We start from the raw sequence: 22901 nt of genomic DNA, 5'->3' as shown, positions 1-22901 counted from the left end.
CACATCAGAAAAAGCCCAGCTCTGTCTGAATTGGGTTTTCATCTGGAACCTGATGTGGGGAGAAGGAATGGCCTTCAACTCCATTTCCCCTACTCCTCCCTTCCCTCTTTATCTTCCCATAGCCAATTAATCAAATACTCCTTTGTCCATATTACTGAGCATTCAGGGAAGGAATTACAGGAATATGTGATGCTTGCCCTGTGTTGGGTCTAGACTTCTAGGCATGAAAGGAGAGAGGATCTGAGGCCAGATACCAGCTCTGCTATATATAGACTGGATGGCCCTGTGTCCATCCTCCCATGTCTGCAGTGGGGATGGTGAATGCACTAGCTGCCCTGCCCTCCTGACACAGGGTCCTTAGGCTTACCTACCACATTGTAAAAGGGCTTCTAGAACTAGCAATGGTTATACAAATGCTAGCTGTTATTAAAATAAGTAAAATTGCTGTTATTTAATTATGTTATGTTTTTATATCTACTGAGTGTCAGAAAACTGGTAATAGAGGAGGGCTTTAAGAATTCAGAGGCAGGAGGAAACATTCTTATGGAGGGAGCTTCCTTCTCCTGTCCCCCATCCCCACCTCCCCCTCCCCCCCCCTCAAAAAACGTCCCTGCCAAAATACCAGGAGGGATGAAGAATAACAAAGTATTCCTAGACTATGTTTTGTTTTCAGCCTGGAATGAAATTTAAATTTTTTTAAATGTTTGTTTATTTTTGAGAGAGAGAGAGACAGAGCGTAAGCGGGGGAGGGGCAGAGAGAAAGGGAGACAGAATAGAGCCTGAAGCAGGCTCCAGGCTCTAGGCTCTCAGCTGTTAGCACATGAGCCTGAACTCGTGAACCAGGAGATCGTGACCTTAATTATGGCTGAAGTCGGACACTTAACTGAATGAGCCATCCAAGTCCCCCTAGCCTGGAATGAAATTTAAAGTCTTCCTTATAGATTGTCATCTCCTCATACCCAAGAACTAAACACCTACCTCATTTTAGTTCAGCCAACACTGCCTAGCATGGGGTTAGGTGCTCAGCAAATGTTTAAATGGATCAAAACAAAGCTGGAATGAACCATCATTTGTTTAACACTAACCCCAAGCTTGTATTCCCCAAACACTTCCTGGAAATTGAAATTATTAAATCCACAAGATTTTGACCATAGACTTGAGCTTGGCCATTTTATCCAAATCCCGAATCCCCAGCCTTTCTTTTTCTGCTTTGCCAACTGACTCAAGCAAACAGGAGGTGGAGGGTGGTGCGGGAGATAAAGTAGTGTCCTCACTAGATGGCAGAGGAGAGCTGTTTAGCACCGGGGACTGCTGCCTTGAGCAGAACTGCAGATGCTTCCCGGTTCCCATGCTTCCTTCCCTCTTCTGAGGTTATTCACGGGCCTTGTGACTCTGACCACTCAGACCAGGGCACCCCTGACTCTATAGTATGTGTCAGGGTCGAAGGAACTCTGAAGCAGATTTCTCAAGGTGGCAAATCCTAGAATCCTAGCAGAGCAGAGCTAGAAAGACCTTGAAGACATCGCTAGTTTGCCCCTTTCCATAAGGCAGACTTGGGAGCCTAGAGGCAAGAAAGAAGTTCAGGGGCCCCCAGCTGGAAAGTCTCAGAGCTAGGACTGAGACCTGGAATGCTCCCTCTTTCCTCTCTGCCCCTTTGTGGACATTCCAGGTTTTCCCCTTTCCTATGGTTTTAAGGAAGCCCTGATCCAGAAGAGAGCTTATAAGATCTCCAGTGAGGAACACAAGAACTCTTGGTGCTCCTTTGCTCATGTGATGCCTACTTTACCCTTTCAAAGAATTCCTCTTCAGGAATACCCATTTGCCAGGTTCCTACTCTGTGATACTCTTCTTAATCCTGCCTCCTGCCACTGCCCATGCTCAGACAGTGAATCTGTTTTCTCTAGAGTATCTAGTTCATGCTTGTATAGCTCCTAGCTCACAGAGATTTGATGATCTGTTTAATCTGCTTGCCTCTCCTTTTAGAGTATGGACCAGTGAAATGGGGAGGGGTACAGATCACATTCACCTCTGGATCCTCAGTCCCTGATAGGATGCGTAGCCCTGCAGGATGAAAAGATGAAGTCACATTGTGGTCATCTGCGAGGCAACCAGAGGCCAGATGACTTGATCATTTCCCCAAGTCTTTTTAGGATGGAGGGTGTCATGCAGCAAAGTAGAGGTTGCAAGTGGTCAGGGTGTTTCTTCCGCATTTCATATTCAAAGGACTCCTGGACCTGCTGTCTTATCTAGGTGTATCTCAGTCCATTTCAAATGGGACAGTGTAAAGCAGCACACCTGGGTAGAAATGTTGACAGCAAAGCCACCTGAAGATCAGCCTGACATGATGGGTCAGGTTCCTCTCTAAACCCCTTGCAGAATCAGAAGGCAGAAAAAAAAAATTACCTAACACCAATCTTCCTGAGGAAGGCTGCCTAGAAACTTCTAGCAACCTATGGGTTAAAGTCTCTGGGTTTACTGTGAGTGGAAGGCAAGAGCTACACTTTTAGGATTTACATAAGAGTTTGCCTTCCAGGAACTTGGAGTGATTTATTCCCTAACGTCCCCCTCCCGTCTAGAAACCATTTTTATTCCTTCTTAACTTTCTCCTCCCACCCCCCCCCCTCCTCTGTGTCAGTACTGTGGGCTTTGGGTGCCCTGTGTTTATGCACAGTTAGTAAGCTTAGCTGTCTCCCACTTTCCGTCCCAGTCATCTAGATGCGTAGCAGTGTCTCTTCAGTCAGTACACCTTCCCCACTCCACTCCAATGCCACTGCCTCAGAGTATCAGACCGCCCTGTTCTTTTCTTTTGCATAGAGATTTCTCCAGGCAGGCACCAGCACAGACTGCAGTATCATAGTTTTGTTTTAACTAATCCCAAAGTGATTGATGCAACCGAGACTTCTTTGCTGTTCTTTGTGTGGACTAATCCCAGGGATAAAGCCGTGCCTCACTGGGTGGTATAACCCTCCTGAACACATGGCGATTAATCAATGCTTGCTTCTTTTCCCTCGTTACTGGCTCACTTTCTAACGCTTGAATTCCCACCCCCAGCCAATCACCCACTTTTGAAGCCCAGAGGGCAGTTGATTTCATTCTTTTATCTCTTCCCCTGTAGGCCTTCACCAGAGTACAAGACCTCCGATATTTAGAGCTCATCAACAGCATTGAGGTAAATGACAAAATGTTCTTCCTTCTCAAGAAAACACAGACTCGTAGTCAATGGCTTATAGGGAGCTATTCTAGCAGGCGAGAGCGTTAAGGGCACACAAATAGAGCCTACTGGTGTCTGGGCATTTGGGCCACAGCTTTGGCCTGGGGGAACAGAATGCTGTGGGGGCAGGGAGACAGCACATGGGAGCAAGGAATGCCACTTGTCACTTGGTAGTGGGGTAAGGCAGGTGGGTTCCTAATCTCTCTGAGCTTTGTTTTCTATCTGTGAAATGGGCTGTTTTCCCAGGGTTGCTAGGAGGATTAAATACGTTCTTAGTAACTGGTTTTCATCCTTGTAGTGGTTGTTAGGTGGTTACCATCCTGTAGGGCTCAGCAATGTGCCAGTACAGGAGTCATTTTCCAAACGCACAGGAGCTACGCCCCATCCACAGCAATGGGACCTGGGGAGGGAGCCATGTGTAGTGGGGTGGGCAAAAAAGGCTTGTTCTATGGGTTCCATTTGCTGGGTAGCAGTAGACAATACTCTTAATTCCTGTGACTGTCTGTAAAGAGGCGTACATATTTTTTCTCCTGAACAGATTTATTGTGAGGCTAGGAGAATGTGAGATACATTTGAATTCCCATATGGAAGTAGTGTGGAAATCAGCAAATGTCTTGTCCTTGTGATTCAGTTCAGCATAATAAACACCTGTCGTGGGCCAAGCCTTGTGTTGAGCCCAGTGGGCAAAGAGCCGAGTGGAAGAGAGGCCTGTGGGAGCTCACAGACTGTTAAGCCTAATGATAGTTGCCACTTGTTGAGTGCCTGCTCTGGGCCCCATGCACGATCAATGTGTATACTACAGCTGAGCCTTGAACAACATGGGTTTGAACTGCATGGGTTCACTTATATGTGGATTTTCTTTTCAGTAAATATAGTACACTAACTGTTAACGTATTTTCCTTATGATTTTCTTAATGACATTTTCTTTTCTCTAGCTTACTTTGCCATAAGAATATGGTATATAATACATGCAACCTATAAAGTATGTGTTAATTAACTATTTATGTTGTGAGTAAGGCATCCAGTCAACAGGAGACTATTTAACTGCTATTAGTAGTTAAAATTTGGAGAGTCAAAAATTATACCTCAGTTTTCAGCTGCGAGGGGGTCAGTGCCCTTAACACCCCTGTTGCTCAAGGGTCAGCTGCATTTTAAATCCTCACGGTGACTTAACGAAGCAGATATTGTTCTTATCCCTGTTTGATAAATAATGAAACTAAGGCTCAGAAATCCTATGCCACATCCCCAAGGGTCAAGAGGCAAAAGCTTGGTTGGAATTCAAAGCCAGTTCTAATTCCCAAGCTTAGGCTACCTTTTTTTTTTCTTTTTTTTTTCTACATGTATTTATTTTTGAGAGACAGAGTGAGACGGTCCACGAATGGGGGAGGGGCAGAGAGCGAGAAGGAGACACAGAATCTGAAGCAGAATCCAGGCTCTGAGTAAACTGTCAGCACAGAGCCCTATGCAGGACTCGAGCCCACGAACTGTGAGATCATGACCTGAGCTGAAGTCAGACGCTCAACCAACTGAGCCAGCCAGGTGCCCTTCACGCTATCTTTACCTGAGTTCCTGCTGCCATCTAAGTTGCTTCTGATGCACTGCCTCTATAACCCCCACCCCAGCACTGTCTTAAGGAGCTTACTTACCTGCATGGTGAAGGGTTTGTTCAGAGCCATCTACTTGAAATTCCCAGTACTGCTTACTATAGGGGCTGGCATTTGGGAATCCACTGGTCTGGATCTAGAGGCCTTAACATGAAACCATGGAATATGTTCTTTATGCAAAGGTAACTGACTTCTGTGAGGACCACCTCTTGCCATTTATCATGTCTTACTGCTTCTTCTAGTGTGCTATGAGGAGCTGGGCAGTTGGTTAAACTTGTAAGAATTGCCTCTTGAAAAAAAAAAAAAAAGAATTGCCTCTTGAAAAAGAGTAAATTGCCTTCAAGCGTTGAGCCATTTGGGCTGCTCTGAAGCCTTAGTAGCTTGCTTCTAGGCATTCGGCATCATTCCAGAGAACTGAGTTCCATGCTAGGCTCCTTTGGGATAGGGGAGATGTAACTATACTGATAACAGGAGGAAGAGAATCTGCCCATATGGCTACGTACATACGGAATAGATGTAAATCATTTTTTATTGATCATGGTGATATTCTGTGGCCTAGGCCTAAATTCCATGCCTAGTAAGACCTATTTTTTTTAATCTTACTGCAAGATTTTGATTCACTCCATACAGTTAGTAGTTAGTTTATTTGACTAATTAGCCTAAACTACACATAGTTTAGCTAAATTTATTTTTCAATTTTGGGTGTGGGTTTTTGTTGTTGTGTTTTTTTTTTTTTTGGTTTTTTTTTTTTTTTTTTTGGTTTTTAAAAATTATTTCTGTCAGTGGGGAAGCATGCATGTTGCCTCCAGCTGTTAAAACTTTCACCAGCTTGTCTGGGAGTTTGATTCAATGTCTCATCTTCCCCCACTGTGATACACTTGCTAGAAAACAAGCAAAAGGAAACTGCTGGGGATGAGACTTTGGGTGCTATGGAGTGTTTACAAATACTTGAGCTGTAGACTAATGAATGTTCCCTAACACCAGAGGAAGGAATATGTCAGTTATTCTCTTCATCCTCAGTGCTGCTCGTCTGTGTGTGTGCCTGTGCAGGTATGTTGTTGGGGACTGTCACATGTTTCTGAAGGTGGTATTATGTCGTACAAAGAGCATCTGGAGTCAGACAGACTGAGTCCAAATGCCAGTTCTCTATGACCCTGACCTGCTCCTCTTCTGAATCTCAGCTTCTCTCAGTGGTACCACTTACCTGTGGGTCCTGTCAGCACCTAGCAGATGCTCAGCATGTGGCATTACTTGCCTTCTCTTTAGAGACAGGGACGTATTAAGACTCATTATCCCATTTTGTTGTCTCCTTCTTGTGAAGAGACCCTAAGCTTTCTCCTTGTCTGCATCATCATGAGTCACAGCTCAGCCAAACCAGGCCTGAGGACTTGGGAGATCCTGAGAGCTTGGGGGCCACCAAAGAGTGGGTAATACACACCATCCTAACTAGCCAGTTGTTTCCTTGGAAGATTATACAAGAAAGCAGCCCTGAGGAATTTCCATTAAACAAACAAAAGTTTGAATTACTTTTGATCTTCACTCATCTGGGGGAAAAAATCTGCTTTTGTTGTCAAGCATTCCCACCAGAAACCTAGGGGAGAGACACAACAGCCCGGGAGCTAAGTGGAGGTTCCAGTAGAAAAGCCCAGGGGCTTAACTTGAAATAGCAACATCTAACCTTTGTAAAGGCTGCTTCCTGCCATGGCTGCAGAGGCTATTTCCTGTGCTTCTAATTTTTCCAGGAGAGGAAGAAGCGGGGAGAGACCAACAATGACCTGTTTCTGGCAGATGTGTTTTCCTACCAAGGGAAGTTCCACGAAGCTGCCAAACTGTACAAGAGGAGTGGGCACGAGAACCTCGCACTCGAAATGTATACCGACCTTCGCATGTTTGAGTATGCCAAGGTAATCCAGCCACATCCTGGGCCCAAGCTGCCATGTGGAACCCACAAGTGTTCTGCCACCGTGGTGCCCAAGTTGTTTACCCTAAGATATGTTATAGATGGAAAATAGCAACTGCCTTATTAGAAAGGGTTTGGGCAAATTGGCAAAGGAACCATCAATGACCACTGGTTCAGGCTGACCTAAAACTGACCTTTCAGGCTGACATCAAAGGGACAAGAGTATGACAGTTCAAACCTTTGTCAGTCCCAGAGCTGGCTGGACTGTGAGTCTGAACCAACATGTCCCTTCATTAAGTGTTCAGGGTTCAGGGTTTCAGGTCTTTCTCCCACAAATTCTCTTAAACTGTTGTAGAAGCCACCAAGAACCCACATCCTCAGACATGAGCTGGTTCTACCATTTTCATACAGGACGATATGGTTCACTTCAGCCAAGGTTTCCTAAGTGTCTGCTCTCAGATTGCTACCAGGCTTCGCACTAGGCCTTGGAGACACCATGACAGAGTCCCTGCCCTCCAGTACAGTGTGCCTCCTGTCACCCCAAGGATGTATCTGTAAGGGTGATGGTGGAGATTTCCTCTTGCGTTTGTAGATCCTCTGTTTTGGTTAGTCTCCAGTCGGTCTGGGTACATGACAGGGGTCTTCCCAGAGCAGGCTCCTGATGGTTTGTGTGAGAACAAGTCCCACTGGGGAGGCCAGGCCATCAAGACATTTGTAGTTCAGCCTAATGCAAGGTGAAAAGAGCCTTGGGTGCATCGAGCAATGAGGCTCTTCCTTCTGCAGAGATGCTTTTGTTAACCTGCCTTTCCTGGTACTGTCAAAAGACACTTTAGAATATTATTAAGTGAGTCATCAGCTACAACCAATTAGTGGCTATTAATGGTAATTATCTAGCTCACAAGTTCAAGATGGAAAATCCTCCCCATTTTTTTCCTCCTTTGCTGTTCCCAAAGATGGCTATGCTCTTTTATCTTCCACCTGTGAGATCCTGGGGCTGAAGGTTGCATCTCAGTCACTAGGATGTGGCTCAGGGAATTCTGGTCATCAGTATCTGAATGAGCACCTGGGTCCCAGCCTGTCTCTTCACCTTGGTGCTCCCTTTACTCCATCCATCAGATCGGAGTGCTTGAGGTTCCCCCACTTTGCCCTCTTCCACTCTTTTACCCTTTCCTTATACTCCCACCATGTACATATGATTGAACACCGCATTCGTACTGAGAACAGCTAAATCAGTGCATCATTTTCTAGGGATAACAACATAACCTGAGGATAAAACCATAACTAAAGGATTAAATGCCTAGGAGTGGAATTTAGGCATTAGGAACAATGGGGTGTGGTTGTTCTTCAGAGCCAGCAGCCTCTCCTGGAACCTCTGAAACCTCCTAGTCAGCAGCCCTGGTGCTCGCCTTGGCATCTGCAGAGCTGGAGAAAGTCCTAGTCCTTCCTCTGGGTGACCTGGGGAAAGCCTCTTCACTTCGTTGAGCCTTCATTTTCTTCTCAGAGGTTAACATAGCTACAACTCAGCTCAGTTCTCAGAATTGCACAAAATAATGTATGAGAAAGCCCTTTGTAAAGACCAAACTATAGAAAGGCTGGGAACATATGAGGAGCCTAGCATGAGCACAGACTGGCTGTTCTTTAGGCCTCTCCCCGGCCAGCCCCACTCCTTGCCCTGCGCTGAGGCCCCTCCTCACACCTCGGCTGGGCTTTGGCACCACAGTCTCCCATCCAGAAATGCAGCCCACTTAAACACTCCATCTGGTCTGCCTCTCTATGAAGGTAAATATTCTGGGGGTTGTTTTGGTTTTAGTGTTTGATCGCAATTCCAAGTAAGTTGGTTCTGTTTCAATCCCCACCCCCCAGTAGTCTGACTTTGAGGAGATGTGTATGTACACATTATGTTGGGGGGGGGGGGCGGAATACAGTGCTTATTAACATGGCATGTTTTTGTTTACTTGAAAATTGCTTCCCAAGATTCAATCTGGTTTTTGGAAAATTTTTAAATTACATTCCCACGTACAAATAAATTGTATGCTTTCCGGATAAGTGACATGTTTATATGGTGATAAAGGGAATTACAATGCTCTTAACTCTTATATAGTATGTCCTTATCAAAATCACCAAGCATGAGAACACTGTTTAGTCTCATTCATCACTCAGCACAGTCTCTTTCTGTCCACTCCAGGACACAGTCTTTGCCATGGCCCCAGATAACATGTAAATTAGCTTCATGGAACCAAAGAACCTTTGAAAACTGAGTTTGCTGGGCCTTGAAGGAACCATTTCGACTCAGCTTCACTTATGTCAGAGCTCCTGGAGCTGGGCTGTTGGGCTAGAGGTGGCTGCTTCAAGCATGTGAGCTGTGTGCCTGGCTGGTCTCCTTGTTGATGATCCAAATTTATGGCTTGCTCGTGGCCTCTGACCCTTCTCACTGTAGTCGCCCTGAGTCCACTGAGCACTCACTTTGAAGGATATTTCTGTTCTCTTAGGATGCCTGTTTTCTCCAGTTGCTAACTTCATCTAACCAACCAGGTTAGCAGAGTTTCTGACTTTGCACTGGCATAAAGGGTATGTATTGTAAAGGCTGTGTGTGTAACGGCCCAAACTAGGCATCTTCAGATAGTCAGTGATTGTTTCCAAGTTTCTTTCTCTGTGTGAACTCCAGAGAGACCAGATGCCAGCAAGATGGGCCTGTATTTTATTGGATTTCCAGCATCAGAGTAAATGATGCCCTTTCCTCCCCTTACAACAGTTGGTTGTCTTAGGCCAATCTAATGTATTATTTTAGGGGCTACACAATTACCCTGAAAGCAAATGGAAAAAAAGGAGAGCTAATTGTTCCAGTGGGTTTTTAGCATACATTGACTGTACTTCCCTGACAAATGAGTGCTAATCATGGGAAAAGGAGTGCTTTTTTTATACTTTATGAGGTTGACACAGCGCACTCTCTGCAGGGTACATTATTCCTAAGACAAACCGCTTCTTACTAGTAATGCAGATCTGCTTCTAAGCGCTTTTAGTTTCCCTTTTTGAAAAGCCCCACCTTTAAAAATGTCAGCACCAAAGCTTCTCAACTATGGCAAACTCCCACGCATATATTTGGGGTAACTATATCCTGAAAAGAGGTGATTTTCTGAGGCCGTTTCTCATGCATTCCAGGGCCAACCCAGGGAAGCTGGGCATAGAGCTTCAGAGGCCTCCTGTTGTGGTGGAAGGACATCTCTTCCTTCCTGGGTTCTCTCTAGGCCTCTTCCCCGACCCCACCCTACCATGGCCTCCTGCTGTCCCTCTCCCTACAGACCTGATATCCAGAACAGAGTGTTCTCTGCCCTAGCCACGTAACTGAGGAAAAAGCCAATGGGATGATACCCTAAGTTCAGGCAACAGAGTGTGAACAGAATCAGAAAACAGATGGAAACAGTACTCCAGTGTGGTATGGTAGTTGAGGAGAGGGCGGCTCCCCTAGAACTCTGTACATCATTTTGTCCATTTAAGTTTATGGGACTACGTCCTTAGCCTCACTCTGAGGCACATGGTATCATCCCTATTACCTGAATAAAGATCCTAGATCTGAATATTTGAAATTAGGCAACCAGGTTGTGGAGTCACATATAGGAATAGTCACACAAGTAGCCAACTCTATATGAGAAAGAGACAGAGCTACCTGATCACAAAACCCCAGCACTGCAGAGTTTGTGTATAGTACTCGAGAGAGTCTGGAAAGTCTTGTTTAACTGAAAGACAAATGTCTGTTAGTGGGAGGGGCAGGAAACATGGAGGGCTACAGTCCTTGACACTGTTCCGGTACCCCCAAGGAGCACCTGTGGAGCAGCCTGTGAGCACTCCTCCCTGACACCTGGGACTGCCCCCGCCCCCCTCCTAGTCAGCCATGCAGGGATGGGCTCACGCCTGCATCCTGATTGCCTACTTCAGCCAAACAGAGCCCTTCCTTGCTCCAGCTTTCGGCAGCCTGACGTAATGCTGGCAGCAGGAAGTTCTAATCCGGAGTGTTTTTGTTTGTTGTGCTTCCTCAGGATTTCCTTGAATCTGGAGACCCCAAAGAAACAAAGATGCTAATCACCAAACAGGCTGACTGGGCTAGAAATATCAACGAGCCTAAAGCTGCGGTGGAGATGTACATCTCAGCGGGAGAGCATGTCAAGGCCATAGAGATCAGCGGCGACCATGGCTGGGTTGACACGTGGGTTTTCAGTCCCTGCCCCAAGAAGCATTTGGCAGCATGTCATGTCATGTCAGCTCTTGGTTTTGACTGACAAGGGAAAAAATAGTGTTTCTCTAAATATACAATCCAAATGTTATAGTGACTGGGTTTGGGGGAGACACAGAGATTGAACAAGGCAGGCACTGCCTTTGAGGAGCTTAGTGAGTCCCTGGGGAAAGGGTCGGGGGTGGGGGAAAAGTAGGGGGAGATACCCAGGCATTAGAGCTGCCATTGGCTGAGCCTCCCTAGGAGTCAGGCACTGCAGTATCTTGCAGGCATTTGATTCTCTCCCATACCCAAAGCTGTGGTGTTTCCATGAGGAAACCAAGGCTCAAGGACCAAGTGATCACGTGAGGCAAAACAGCTGGCAAACAGTGGAGCTGGGCTTCAAACTGACCTGGCTGATTTCAGTGCTCCTAACATGTGTAATGGTAGGAACTAAAAAATAACAAGAACAGATCTAAGCACATCAGGGAAGGAGACATGAATTCTCAGGGGAAGAACTGTGGCCATCTTCTCCTAGGAGGTGGTCTTTGCATGAAGGGCCTTGATAAATTTTAAGAGGTAGAGGTGGTAGGAAGGGGAAGGGTATGAGGTCAAAAGAACATCACAAACCAGGAGTCAGCTGAGATTGGAATACACAAGTGGGGGCAAGAGGGTGATAGACAACTGGCTGCAGGCAGGGGGATCTGGGCTGGCCACCTCGGGAGGGCCTCAGGCGCTAAGCTGAGGCATTGAGATTTGTCAGTAGGAGTAAGAACCCTGGTCATGGCTGTGCTGCTGGAAGCTCACTCAGGCAGTGGGTGTAGAATGGAGGGAAAATGAGAGGGAGGCAGGCCAGACAAATGGCCAGTGCAGTTAGTTACCAGAGAGAAGTAAGGTGGCTGCAGGAATGAAAGAGACGTGGAGGAGCCACAGCTGACAGGACCCAGCTGGATGTGGACTTGAGGCTGGTCCGGCAAGGGAGTTGAAGACCGATTCTGAACTCTGGGCCTGATGGTCAGTAATGCCATTTTCCAAGGTAGAAAACAGAAGAGGAGTGAGAGTGGGGTGGGGCCACCCAGAGAGAGGATGGATTCAGTCTTGAGAATCTTCGAGCATCAGACCTCCAGGGGATGGCTTTCTTCTCCCTCAGTCAGGGAAAGTAGGCTTCACACTCGTGTGTGTGTGTGTGTGTGTGTGTGTGTGTGTGTGTGTGTGTGTGTGTGTGTGTATGTGTGTACAGGTGCACATTGCCATATCTGGCAAAGAACAGGTGAGGGAGTGGCTCCTGAGGGTGGCTCAGTCTGAGCCCTAAAGGCTTTTGGTTATTCTGAAAGCCACATTGTGGTCCAGTAGTGGCCTAGGCAGGACCTGAGGAAGGAGAGGGCTGGTTAATGATTATGTCACCTCCTTGAACTCCACCATGTAGTTTGCGTGTATGCCCCTCACAAAGGGACTTTGGTGGATGACCTACCATCCCATCTTTCTCTTGTGCAAGAATACAGTTTCTTGGAGACAGAGGCAACAGATCTTGCCCCCCAAATTATTCTTTTCACAGAAGGAATGTTACAGGAGAAAGCCAGGAAGATTTGTGGCCCTGCTCTCCCCTCTGGTTTTTCATGTCACTTTCGTTTGCAAGTGACATGTATCAGGTTACCCTGGAGATACCTAACTAGTTCGGGAAAGAGATATTTAAGCATGTTCCCTCTTTTTCCAGGTCTGGCTGTAAAAGGTGCCTCTTCTCCAGGGACATTTGGTTTGATGGGTGGGGCTGGGGGCCTCTTAGGGGTTGGCTGTGCCACCTTTCTCCACTGAGAAGTGTTATTTTTAGATGCCATTATTATTCTAAGTACAGATTGACAGGCCTCCCTGAGCTTGCCTGTCTATGAGACAGGGATCTGTTACAGCTGCTTCCCCTTCTTTTCTCACAAAGAGAAAGCTGGGTAGAACCCCTTTCCTCTGAGAGAGCTGGTTTTACTCCAAATCCCGCCTGACCAGAAAGAACAAGCACATTCCATCCAGCCTTCCTGCTCTATGAGTAGTGGCGGCGGGAGGGGGTGGGGGGGAAGTGCAGTTACCACTGGGAAGAAGTGATGGCCGGTGATCCCTGTGTCCCCTCACCTGTGGTCAGCACCTTGGCCAGCAAGAGAGGCACAGCCAAGATTTCCTGGGGGCCTTTCTTCCAGAGCCCCACACATGCCTCTTCCTTTGAGGTCCTATCAGCTGAAGAATTCTCATGCCTCTGCCTCTACTTTCCTAGGAGAATTCCTGAAAAGGTGGTAGAAAGAACATTCTCCCACTTCATGGCTTCAGAGTCTTGAGCACCCTGCTTCATCTTCCACGTAGCTTTTAATCTCATCTGTAAAATGAGAATTATAGTACCACTTCTTAGGGCGGTGAAGATTCAATGAGATCACACATGGGAAAGGTCATGGCACTATGCCTGGTACCAGTAGGTGATTAGTAGATGTTTGTTTCTATCCCCAGATCCTGCTGTATAGATAGTGACTCTGTGAAAGGCACACAAGGTTGGGGAGAATGGTGTCCTTTAGCAGGTGACTTCTCCCAGTCACTGGGCAACGTTTCTGGATTATGTATTCACTCATTTAATAACCACCCATCAGACACCAGGGGCCATGGCACCATATTGATCACTGGGGACATCAACATGAGTCGACATGCAGCTCACCCTCAAGAAGACCCAAAAGCTAATGCTGCTTCCTTCGATCAGGCTCCTTTTACAGGAGTCCATCTTCTCCCTGTGCTTTCATCTCTCCAGGTTAATCGACATTGCCCGTAAGCTGGACAAGGCTGAGCGGGAGCCCCTGCTGATGTGCGCTCATTACTTCAAGAAGCTGGATAACCCTGGCTATGCTGCTGAGACCTATCTGAAGATTGGCGACCTGAAGTCCTTGGTTCAGCTGCACGTGGAGACCCAGCGCTGGGATGAGGTGAGGGTAGAGCCTGCGTAATGGGTCAGGGGGCCCCACCTGACCATAGTCAGTTTTTTGGGGTTTGTATGGGGAGCAGCTGCCCCTCATCATGGGAATGAACATTGGCCTGGCAATCAGGAGACTAAGCCTTGAATTTTCTGAGCCAGAATGTCTTAGAGGCCCTTTCAGTATGAGCTTTCCATTTATTTGCTCATTCACTCATTCATTCAGAAAATCTTCTTTTTTTTAATTTTTTAATGTTTATTTTTGAGAAAGAGAGAGAGAGAGAGAGCTTGAGCAAGGGAGGGGCAGAGAGAAAGGGAGACTCAGAATCTGAAGCAGGCTCCAGGCTCTGAGCTGTCAGCATAGAGCCCGAGGTGGAACTTGAACCCATGAAGCCTGAGATCATGATCTGAGCCAAAGTCGGAAGCTTAACTGACTGAACCACCCAGACGCCTCATTTCAGAAAATCTTTATGCATTGCTGGCTTTGTGCCAGCCCTGTAGTACACACTGTGGACATGAGAGTTAACAGCCCTCACTGTCTGCTGTTGGTCTGAACTGCTTTTGACCAACACCACATACTGATGGATCTCTGACACATGTGTAACATTCAAAACCTGCTGGGTGCCTTTTGACAGAAAATGCCACCCATACTCTCCATGTGCAAGCTGCCAGAGCTTTTTCATGGGCAGCTCCTCCTCCGCTCTTTCCTAACCTGGACATCTCTGGCATGAGGGGTGGGTGTGAAGAATTAGCCGGGCCAGTAGGAAAGATGGCTAGGGCCGGGCTGGCAGTAGCAGCTGATGTGCTGCCCACTCTGTGGCTTGACTCCCACCCTCTAGCTCACTGGCTACCTGTGCCCTGGATTGAAATTCATTCCCAAGAGGATCGGAGGCTGCACCTATGGTCCTGGCTGTACCCCACCCACCCATTCACCCACCCACTGAGGTCTAGTTTACAGAGCCATAGCAAGACCTTTCCTGAGTAAAGTTATCTGACTCTCGTCTGCCTTATGAATGGCTCCATTTGTTGAGGTGACAAGGTTACTGATGAGAAGAGGTGGGGCCAAGGACAGGCAACAATGGCTTCTCAAGATAAATTTATTAGGAGATTTCTTTAGCAGCATATATTACAGCATTTTAGAACCATTAAGTCCTGGGGCACCGGGCTGGTTTGGTCCACAGAGCTTGTGACTACTGATCTTGGGGTTGTGAGTTTGAACCCCATGTAGGGTTCAGAGATTACTTAGAAAAAAAATTAATAGGGGCACCATTCGGTTAAGTGTCCAACTCTTGATCTCAGCTCAGGTCTTAACCTTTGGGTCATGAGTTCAAGCCCTGCATTGGGCTCTGCGCTGGGTCTGAAGCCTACATAGATAGATAGATAGATAGATAGATAGATAGATAGATAGATAGATAGATAGAAAGAAAGAATCATGAAAGAAAGAAAGAAAGAAAGAGAGAGAGAGAGAGAGAGAGAAAGAAAGAAAGAAAGAAAGAAAGAAAGAAAGAAAGAAAGAAAGAAAGAAAGAAAAAGAAAAGAAAGAAAGAAAACGAACGAACCACTCAGTCCTAACTGTGCATCAGGCAAACTTTCTCCCTGTTGCCACATACTGTCCCCCATGACTCATTTCTAGTTCTCCTGGCCTGACAGGTGGTTCTGGGGCTTAGATAAAGCAGTCACTGGGTCCTATACAGCACCAAGTCCACAGTCATCTTTGACAGCTAATAAGCAGTGATGATGATAATGTCAATTCTGTTTCCTTAGGTGTCGCCTGCAATTAAAAGAAATCTGTTTGCAGCCCTACAGGAGCCCACGCAAATCCTTAAAATAAAATGTTTCCGATTCTGTGCCGCTTCTGTGGTCCAGAAACAGACTGTGTTGTTATTGAATCCAGTCGCTTGCATATTGCTGTTAATTGCCTTTTGTTTTCAAAGAGCTGATTTGTTTTTGCGTTTCTGGGGGTGGTGGTAGGGGGAGGCACTCTCCCCCTCTGAGTTGTCAGGCTGGCAAAATATGACACATTCCTAATGGTTTCAGCCAAGTGCCATGTTTTCATGGGGGCTGTCGGGGCTGCTTTATTAAGAATGCATTTGCTCCTTCCTCCAGGCCTTTGCTTTGGGTGAGAAGCATCCTGAGTTTAAGGATGACATCTATGTGCCCTACGCTCAGTGGCTAGCAGAGAACGATCGTTTTGAGGAATCCCAGAAAGGTAGGCCACACAGACTGCCACCTTGCGGAAGGGGCAGGAGACGGCACTGCCAAGGCGTACATTTCAAGAAGGCTACCAAGCCCCTCCCATCGTGGGCTTGAGGATGGATGACTTCATCCTGGGGATATGACATGTTTCATGGTGAAAGACTGGGGAGCAGTGGAAAGAACATGGGCTTTGGAGTTGGACACACCTGGGTCCATCACTCACTTGCTTCCGGACGTTAGACAGGTCCTGTCTCTTCTCTGAGCAAAGCACTGTGCATTCAAATATAGCTTCCCACTCAATCCTCACGACAGCCCTATAATGTAGCTACTGTTTCCTAGATGAGAAAACAGGTTGGAAGAGGTAAAGGGATTTGCCTGAAGTCCCACAGCAAGGAAGTGGCAGAGAGGGAATATGAGCCAGGCTGGTGTGGGGACAAAATGTGAGGACTCCCACAGTGTCTGGCATGGTCTCACCTGCCACTTTCCTCTACCGCAAATAGGAATTTGGGTTCTGTTTCTGGCTCAGATAAATGGGGTGACCTCTGCTCTTTGGCATTTCCATTGGTAAAGTGGACTGTACTCCAGGTATGGCAGTATCTGAGATAGGAGTGAAAGGAAGCACAGAGCTTTAATTGGTGGTAATAATTTTAAAATGTGACTTCCTTCTCTGTGTCAGGCACTGGTTAGGCGCTTAACTATATAACCCTGAACCTTGCCAGCAGCCCTGCAGAGACACCAAGGCTAACTGTGCCCTGCAAAGTCAGAAAGCCATCGTTGGACCAGGATCTGGCTGGCTGGGAACCTGATTCTTGTGACTAGGTCTTGCTGCCTACTTAAGAAGTCTTCTTATTGAAGCTGGGTGTGTCATATTCCATAGCATCTCATTTACACTTCTATATGGTAACAGTTGCCACCTCCGGACACATTGCGGAACAAATGTCTCCCTGTTGGAGCTCCTCAGCTAAAAGCCCCCATTGAAAGACAGCATGTTCTCTTCTGCTTTAGCATTTCCAGAGCACCCAGTTGCTGAAGTATGTGCATGTTTGGGCAAAACACATCAACCTATCCATCTGTCTGTGTCTGCCCTTCCAAGAATCCATCGCCATAGTAACTTGGTACTCAGACAAGAGATTGTAGATGAGACTGGAACAAAGGCCAGACCTTTTCCTTCTCTAAAGCAGAGGATTTGGATCATCTGAGTCTCCATATGTGGGCAAGTGTCATAGCTACAAGTGCTTCCCTGGCAGCCCCCAATATCCTGAGGGTCTGTCTACATAGCCAAGATTCAGGAAGTTTCTGTTAAATGGATATAGGAACTATTGAGAGATTTTTTTTGCATGTTTTCACAAATGTTTGATTGCTAGAACTGAGCCATATTTTTCAAGGTTGTCATTAAAAAGCACACAGTTGAAGACTGAGGACTTGAGTTGAGCTAGGTTCTGTGACCTTGGGTGTGCCACTTTACCTCCACCTTAGTAAGTCTGTTGTGATCCTCCATCAAGGAATCAGCAACACTCTGTAAACTACCAAACCTGTTAAAGTGTCAGGTGCTATGAGTGTCACCCCAGATGTCACAAAACTTTGTCCTGGAATGGATTGAGGGTAAAACCTCACTGGTGATGGGCAACAGTGCCGTCCTCAGACTTTGCCCTGCAGTTTGCCCCCTAGGATTTTTCTCTTCTGCCATGCCTTTCCAAAGTCAGCTGCCTTTTCCCTGCCAAAAAGGAATATATCTCACTGTACTTTTTTTCAGGATGTAGCTTTGGCTATTTATAGCCTTCGGCCTGAGAGGCGCATCCCAGCAACGAAGTGCTGCAGATGCTCCCAATGAATGTCCTACTTCTACAGCAGCCCCTTGCAAGCCCTGCAAAATTCCATCCCACTCCTCAAACTCTGTGTTTTTTTTGCCCCTCTAGCATTCCACAAGGCCGGGCGGCAGCAGGAAGCAGTCAAGGTGCTGGAGCAGCTCACACACAATGCTGTGGTGGAGAACAGATTTAATGACGCTGCCTATTATTACTGGATGCTGTCCATGCAGTGCCTTGATATAGCTCAAGGTAAGTAAACATCGGCCAGGCCGCTTGTTTTCCCCAGCCCTGCTCTGGCACCAAGATAAACATCGAAAGAGCTGGGACGTTTTAATTAAAGCCCTGGGCTTGTTTATTGGGTGTATTGTCCGTAACCCTGTCTTGCAGCAGCATAATCTGGTGTGTCATCTTTTTCCAGTTTGCCCATAAATTTAATGATGGTATGAGGGCCATCCTGGGGTTATGGTTGGGAGGTCCTGCCCTGTGTTGCTGATTCAAAACATATCTCTCCCCTGCTACCTGGGAGCCTATAACTGGACCCAGGTGAGCACTGGTTTAAAAAAACTTAATTAAATAGAAAGATGAAGAAGAGATCACTTTACAGTAATACACTCCAGATTCTCACTCATCCCAGGCAGAAAAATAGTTTCAATGTTGCTTTCTTGAGATTTCCCATGATGCACCGAGGGAGTTCTGGAAGCAGAGGGGACTGGGAGATGTTTTTCACTGGACTAAGGCCAGCATGCTGGAATGGGGAAAACACTGGAATTGAGGCAGTTAGGTGACTTTTAACAAGTCACAAATTCTTCCTAAGCTCTATATCCCCATCTGTGGTGTGGGGATAATCCTATCCTGCTGCCTTCGTAAGGCTGCTGTGAGCCTACCGAAGTTGTGGTTCTAGTTTGGAAACTGTCAGGCCCAGGTGTAAGGTGGTATGTTTCTGTCCGGCCAGTGGTCTGTGCCTTGGATGAGGCATGGCACAGAGGGAAGAGGCTTGAGGTGAGATGAGTAAAGCCGACGTCTGCCCACCCTCCATGCCAGACTCCTCTGGTGTGTCCGGGTGCCAGTAATCACCTGCTTCTTGCTGCAGCTGGCACTTCCCCGGTGGAAGGACCCAGTAGGCTGCAGTGTGGGATCCAGGAGGACTTTCGAAAAATGTCCTCAGACTTTTCCTGGCTACATACTCTGCCCAGCTGAGACTTTTCCTGTCTTGAGATGGTCCCAGCTCCTAAGCAGCACCTTTCCCATCACTGCACTTCCTTGTCACTCTCCCTGGCACAAGCCTGATGTCGGGGGAGAGCTGACACTAGCAATGCTGCCACTGCCTCGCCTTGTAGACACGGCTTGACACATTTTCCCCTCTTGCCCTACCCCCTCCTGCCCTACCCCCTCCTGCTCCACACCTCAGACCCTGCCCAGAAGGATGTGATGCTCGACAAGTTCCACCACTTCCAGCATTTGGCCGAGCTGTACCACGGCTACCATGCCATTCATCAGTATACGGTAAGGTGGCTAGGAGATGAGACCTGGTGAGGGTGCTGCCTACTAAGCTAGGGACCCAGGCATGGCTTACAGAGCAGCAGACCTCTGGATGGAAAGTAAACCGACTGGGCAGGATGTCCTGCTGAGAAATTCTGATCTTCTGGGAGACAGAGTTTGGGACTTTGATTTTCCTCAGTTAGCCACTTTTTGACCTGTAGCAAGCTGTGGGCTTCTGAATTAATGAGCCAGGGCTAGCATGGGCCTTGCTAGTTGCCAGCTTTAGGTTTGTAAAACTCAGGCAGACTCTGGGTTAGCCAGACAAAGGGCTATCTCTAAAATGATCAGGGGTGGATGTTCTACTCTAGATGGGTGAAGGCCCAGCTCTAACCAAAGGCCCCAAGGTCTCTCCTAGGCCCTGCCACTCAATTGCTATGTGACCTTGAACAATTTGACCTTGAGCAATTTATTTTCTCTCTCTGGCTCTCAGTTTCCTTCTCTATAAAACGAGGGCTGGCTTGATCTCCAGAGACCCAAATGGTTCTTTTTAGTCACTCCCTGATTCTTTTGATGAAGCATTTTAAATCTGTCTCCTGACAATGGGGAACAGGTGATAGGTTGTTATCAGTTCCCTCATTTTATGTATCCTCAATCTCTCAGCAAATGTTGATTAAGCTCCTACAATGTGAGCTTATCCTGTGCTGATAAACTAAGAGGATAATTCCAATAACCCACCTTTATTGAGTACTTACTACTTAGCAAGCAATGTGCCAAAGACTTTATTGTATCGATGTATTTAATCCTTTCAGTCATGCTGCGAGATAAGTAAGTATTGTCATCCCCATTTTACAGATGAGGAGACTGAGATGCTGAACACAGAGATCCCACAGTTAGTACGTGAGAGCCAGGATGCAAGCCCAGACGGGCTGGCTCCGGAGCCTGTGCTCTTAGCTTCTGCTCCTCCACCCCCTCTAACTTGGAGAAGGCCAACGACCGGCCTCACACCCCAGCTCCATTGTGTGACCTTGGGCAGGTTGTTTACTTTCCTCTGTGCTTCAGCTTCCTTCTCTGTAAAATGGAGATGATAATAGTACCTACTTGATGGTCTTGTGAGGATTAAATGAGTTAATATTGGAAAAGCACTTGGAAGAGAGCCTGGCACAGAGTGACCCAAGATGAGTGTCAGCTATTCCTCCTGCCCTGTGTGGAGGCTTCCAGCCAGTTTTCCTTGGGCCTTCTCCCCTGCAGGCTAAGCGTTTCACAGTTCTTTGCCCATCTTCAAAGGCCCTACCTTTTACATCGGGTCTTTTCCCCACATTTGTGCTGGGCACTCGGCATGTTCTTTGTCTCTGAGGAAAGTCTGGCAAGAGAGACTCCTCTATTAGGCAGAGACAGCTGTCAGTCCTTCATCTCATCTCTTCCCCACACCAAGGTCAGTGGTTTCAAGGGACCTCATCTTCCCTTACAGTCTTTTCAAGGACCCTCATTTCTATTAGGTGCTCATGTGGAAAGAAGCCACCCTTAAAAAGCCATCCTAAACTCAACTCAGCTTGAAAGTCAGGACCCCAGCTCAGTGTTGGTTTGCCTGAGCCACTCTGGAGCTCAGCTCTTTGTCTCCTTTCTGTAATAACTGAGCTCTTCTCCAGGACCTACATGCAGCTGTGAGCTTGTGGCATCTTCGCACCAGCTGGGGCTTTTCATCCTAGCTGAGGCTTCTTATTGGGCCATTTCTTTATTCAACAGATCCCTCCTGTGTGACAGGCCCTGTGCTGAGGCCTTGGGACACAGTGGTGAACAAGACCTCCCTGCCCATGAGGAACTCACAGTCTGTGAACAAGCAGTTGTAGTCCAGTTCCTTCAAGAGAAAAGCTTAGAAGACCAGGAGGACTTCCTGGAGGAAGTGATCCTAAGCAAAGAGGAGGGAGATTAGTAAGAATGGGGCAAGGGAAGAGGAGGGGAAGAAATGGCATTCCTGGCAGAGGTCACAGCATGTGCAAAGGCCTGGAGGTGGGTGGTATTTTAGGGTCTGGCATCAAAGCCCAGCAGAGCAGCTCTGAGTCAGATCAGACTGGAAAGGGGAACATCAGACCTTTCCTGATATGATGGCTTCTTTCCCAGAGGAGAAGTGCTAATCTTGAGGACACTCCCCCCATTCTGTTCTTTCTGGGACATTTCTTAGCTGCCACACCTAGTGCGATGTAACCAGAGGCAGGCTTCTCCCTGGCTCTTACCCAGAAAAGGATGCAGTCTCAGGTTTTCTTGGGTTCTTGGAACTAACAGAGGCTGTAGAAATTTAAATGAGAGCTAACGAGAGAATGTTGGGCTCCAAACCCAAGAAGTAGTATAAAGTAAGTCCTCACAAATGTAGACCAATTAGGGTCTAAGTCCTGCTGGCTCCCTGATGAGTACAGCCTAGCAAGACCCTTCAGGAAATGTCAGTTTATTACCATTGAAGTGCTTGAGGGGGCGCTGGCCTGCTTTCATCTTGTCATCTTCAGTAGTCTCAGTTTGCACACAATGTGCCAGATTCCTTCAAAATGGTATTCTTAACCTTTTATGGACCCCTCCCTGATAGAAAATTCCCTGTGCTCTACCATGCTGAGCTTCTGGCAGCCTCTAGGTACAGAAGACCTATTCATGTGTGTTAGTGCCTGGTCTCTTAGGGCCTGTGCCAGGTGCTGGGGGCACGGGGCTGAGCCCTTGAGGAGCTCCACTACATGTACATGTTTGCTGGGCATCAGGCGGCTAGGCTGCTTCTGGAGAGCCGAGAAGAGGCATATGATTTCATGCTCTAAAGCGTTAACTGCGTCCACTTAAAGACGTGCTTATGTCGGGTCATGTCCTAAATTGCATAAAAGAAAGGTCTTCTCTCTCGAGCTAATTGGAGACAACTTGAGCTCGAGGAAGTGGAATTATTATCAACACCAGGGGCAGTGCAGCTTGGAAGAGAGGCATTCTTGGGCTTTGGAATCAGACCTGGGTTTGAATCCCAGCTCTGCTCTTTTCCAGTCTTTTCTAGCTGGATAACTCGGGCAAGTCGTCTCTCTGGGCCTCAGTTTTTTCATCAGTACAGTGGCAATGACAGTGTATCCTCACAGGATTATGTTGAAGACCACATGAGACGGCGGCTGGAAAGCACACAGTAGATGCTCATTAAGGGAGATTGCTCTTCTACTGAAGTAACTCAGAATCATTGGTGTCTGCCTTAGGAATTCAATCCCTATTTTCTTTTCTCTCTGCAGGAGGAGCCTTTCAGTTCCCATCTTCCTGAAACCCTCTTCAACATCTCCAGATTCCTACTGCACAGTCTGACCAAAGACCCCCCCTTGGGTATCTCTAAGGTGTATCCTTTCTCTCACCCCCACCCTCAGTCCCACCCCTCTTGTCTAATGGCCCCTGCGAAGTTCTTTCCAGAGCACTTTACTGGCAGAACCTTCCCTTTCTCCTGTAGCCCTCAGGGAAGAGAGAGAGAGTTTGTCCTGCTGCTGCTGTTTTGCTGTAGAAGCAGCTCAGCCAAGGGAGGCCAAGGGCCAGTGCCAAGAGAAGATTTGTTTTTCAGGG

The 22901-nt window shown here is 47.2% G+C and overlaps 1 protein-coding gene across 11 annotated transcripts in view; it reads left to right on the top strand.

The window, feature by feature from the left end:
• The window catches only part of IFT122 (intraflagellar transport 122), a 74611-nt gene that overhangs the window by 44859 nt on the left and 6851 nt on the right, over positions 1–22901 (top strand). For 9 of the 11 annotated variants that reach the window (XR_015248239.1, XM_025922365.2, XM_025922370.2 and 6 more), the window contains 8 exons: positions 3116–3169; positions 6558–6719; positions 10750–10916; positions 13699–13870; positions 15964–16066; positions 17970–18110; positions 19270–19364; positions 22583–22683. Coding sequence is in view for 10 of the 11 variants with exons in the window: in XM_025922365.2 (XP_025778150.1) it covers positions 3116–3169; positions 6558–6719; positions 10750–10916; positions 13699–13870; positions 15964–16066; positions 17970–18110; positions 19270–19364; positions 22583–22683 (995 nt within the window). In the remaining variant the exon portion in view is untranslated. The remainder of the gene's footprint in view (positions 1–3115; positions 3170–6557; positions 6720–10749; positions 10917–13698; positions 13871–15963; positions 16067–17969; positions 18111–19269; positions 19365–22582; positions 22684–22901) is intronic. The other 2 variants (XM_086697367.1, XM_086697371.1) reach the window with 1 other exon arrangement.

This window comes from Puma concolor, chromosome A2 (genome assembly GCF_028749965.1).
Source record: "Puma concolor isolate L17-30 chromosome A2, mPumCon1.1.hap2, whole genome shotgun sequence".
In the NCBI taxonomy this organism is placed as follows: Eukaryota; Metazoa; Chordata; class Mammalia; order Carnivora; family Felidae; genus Puma; species Puma concolor.
Note: the sequence above shows the minus strand (reverse complement) of the source record. Positions and strands in the feature narration are given on the sequence as shown.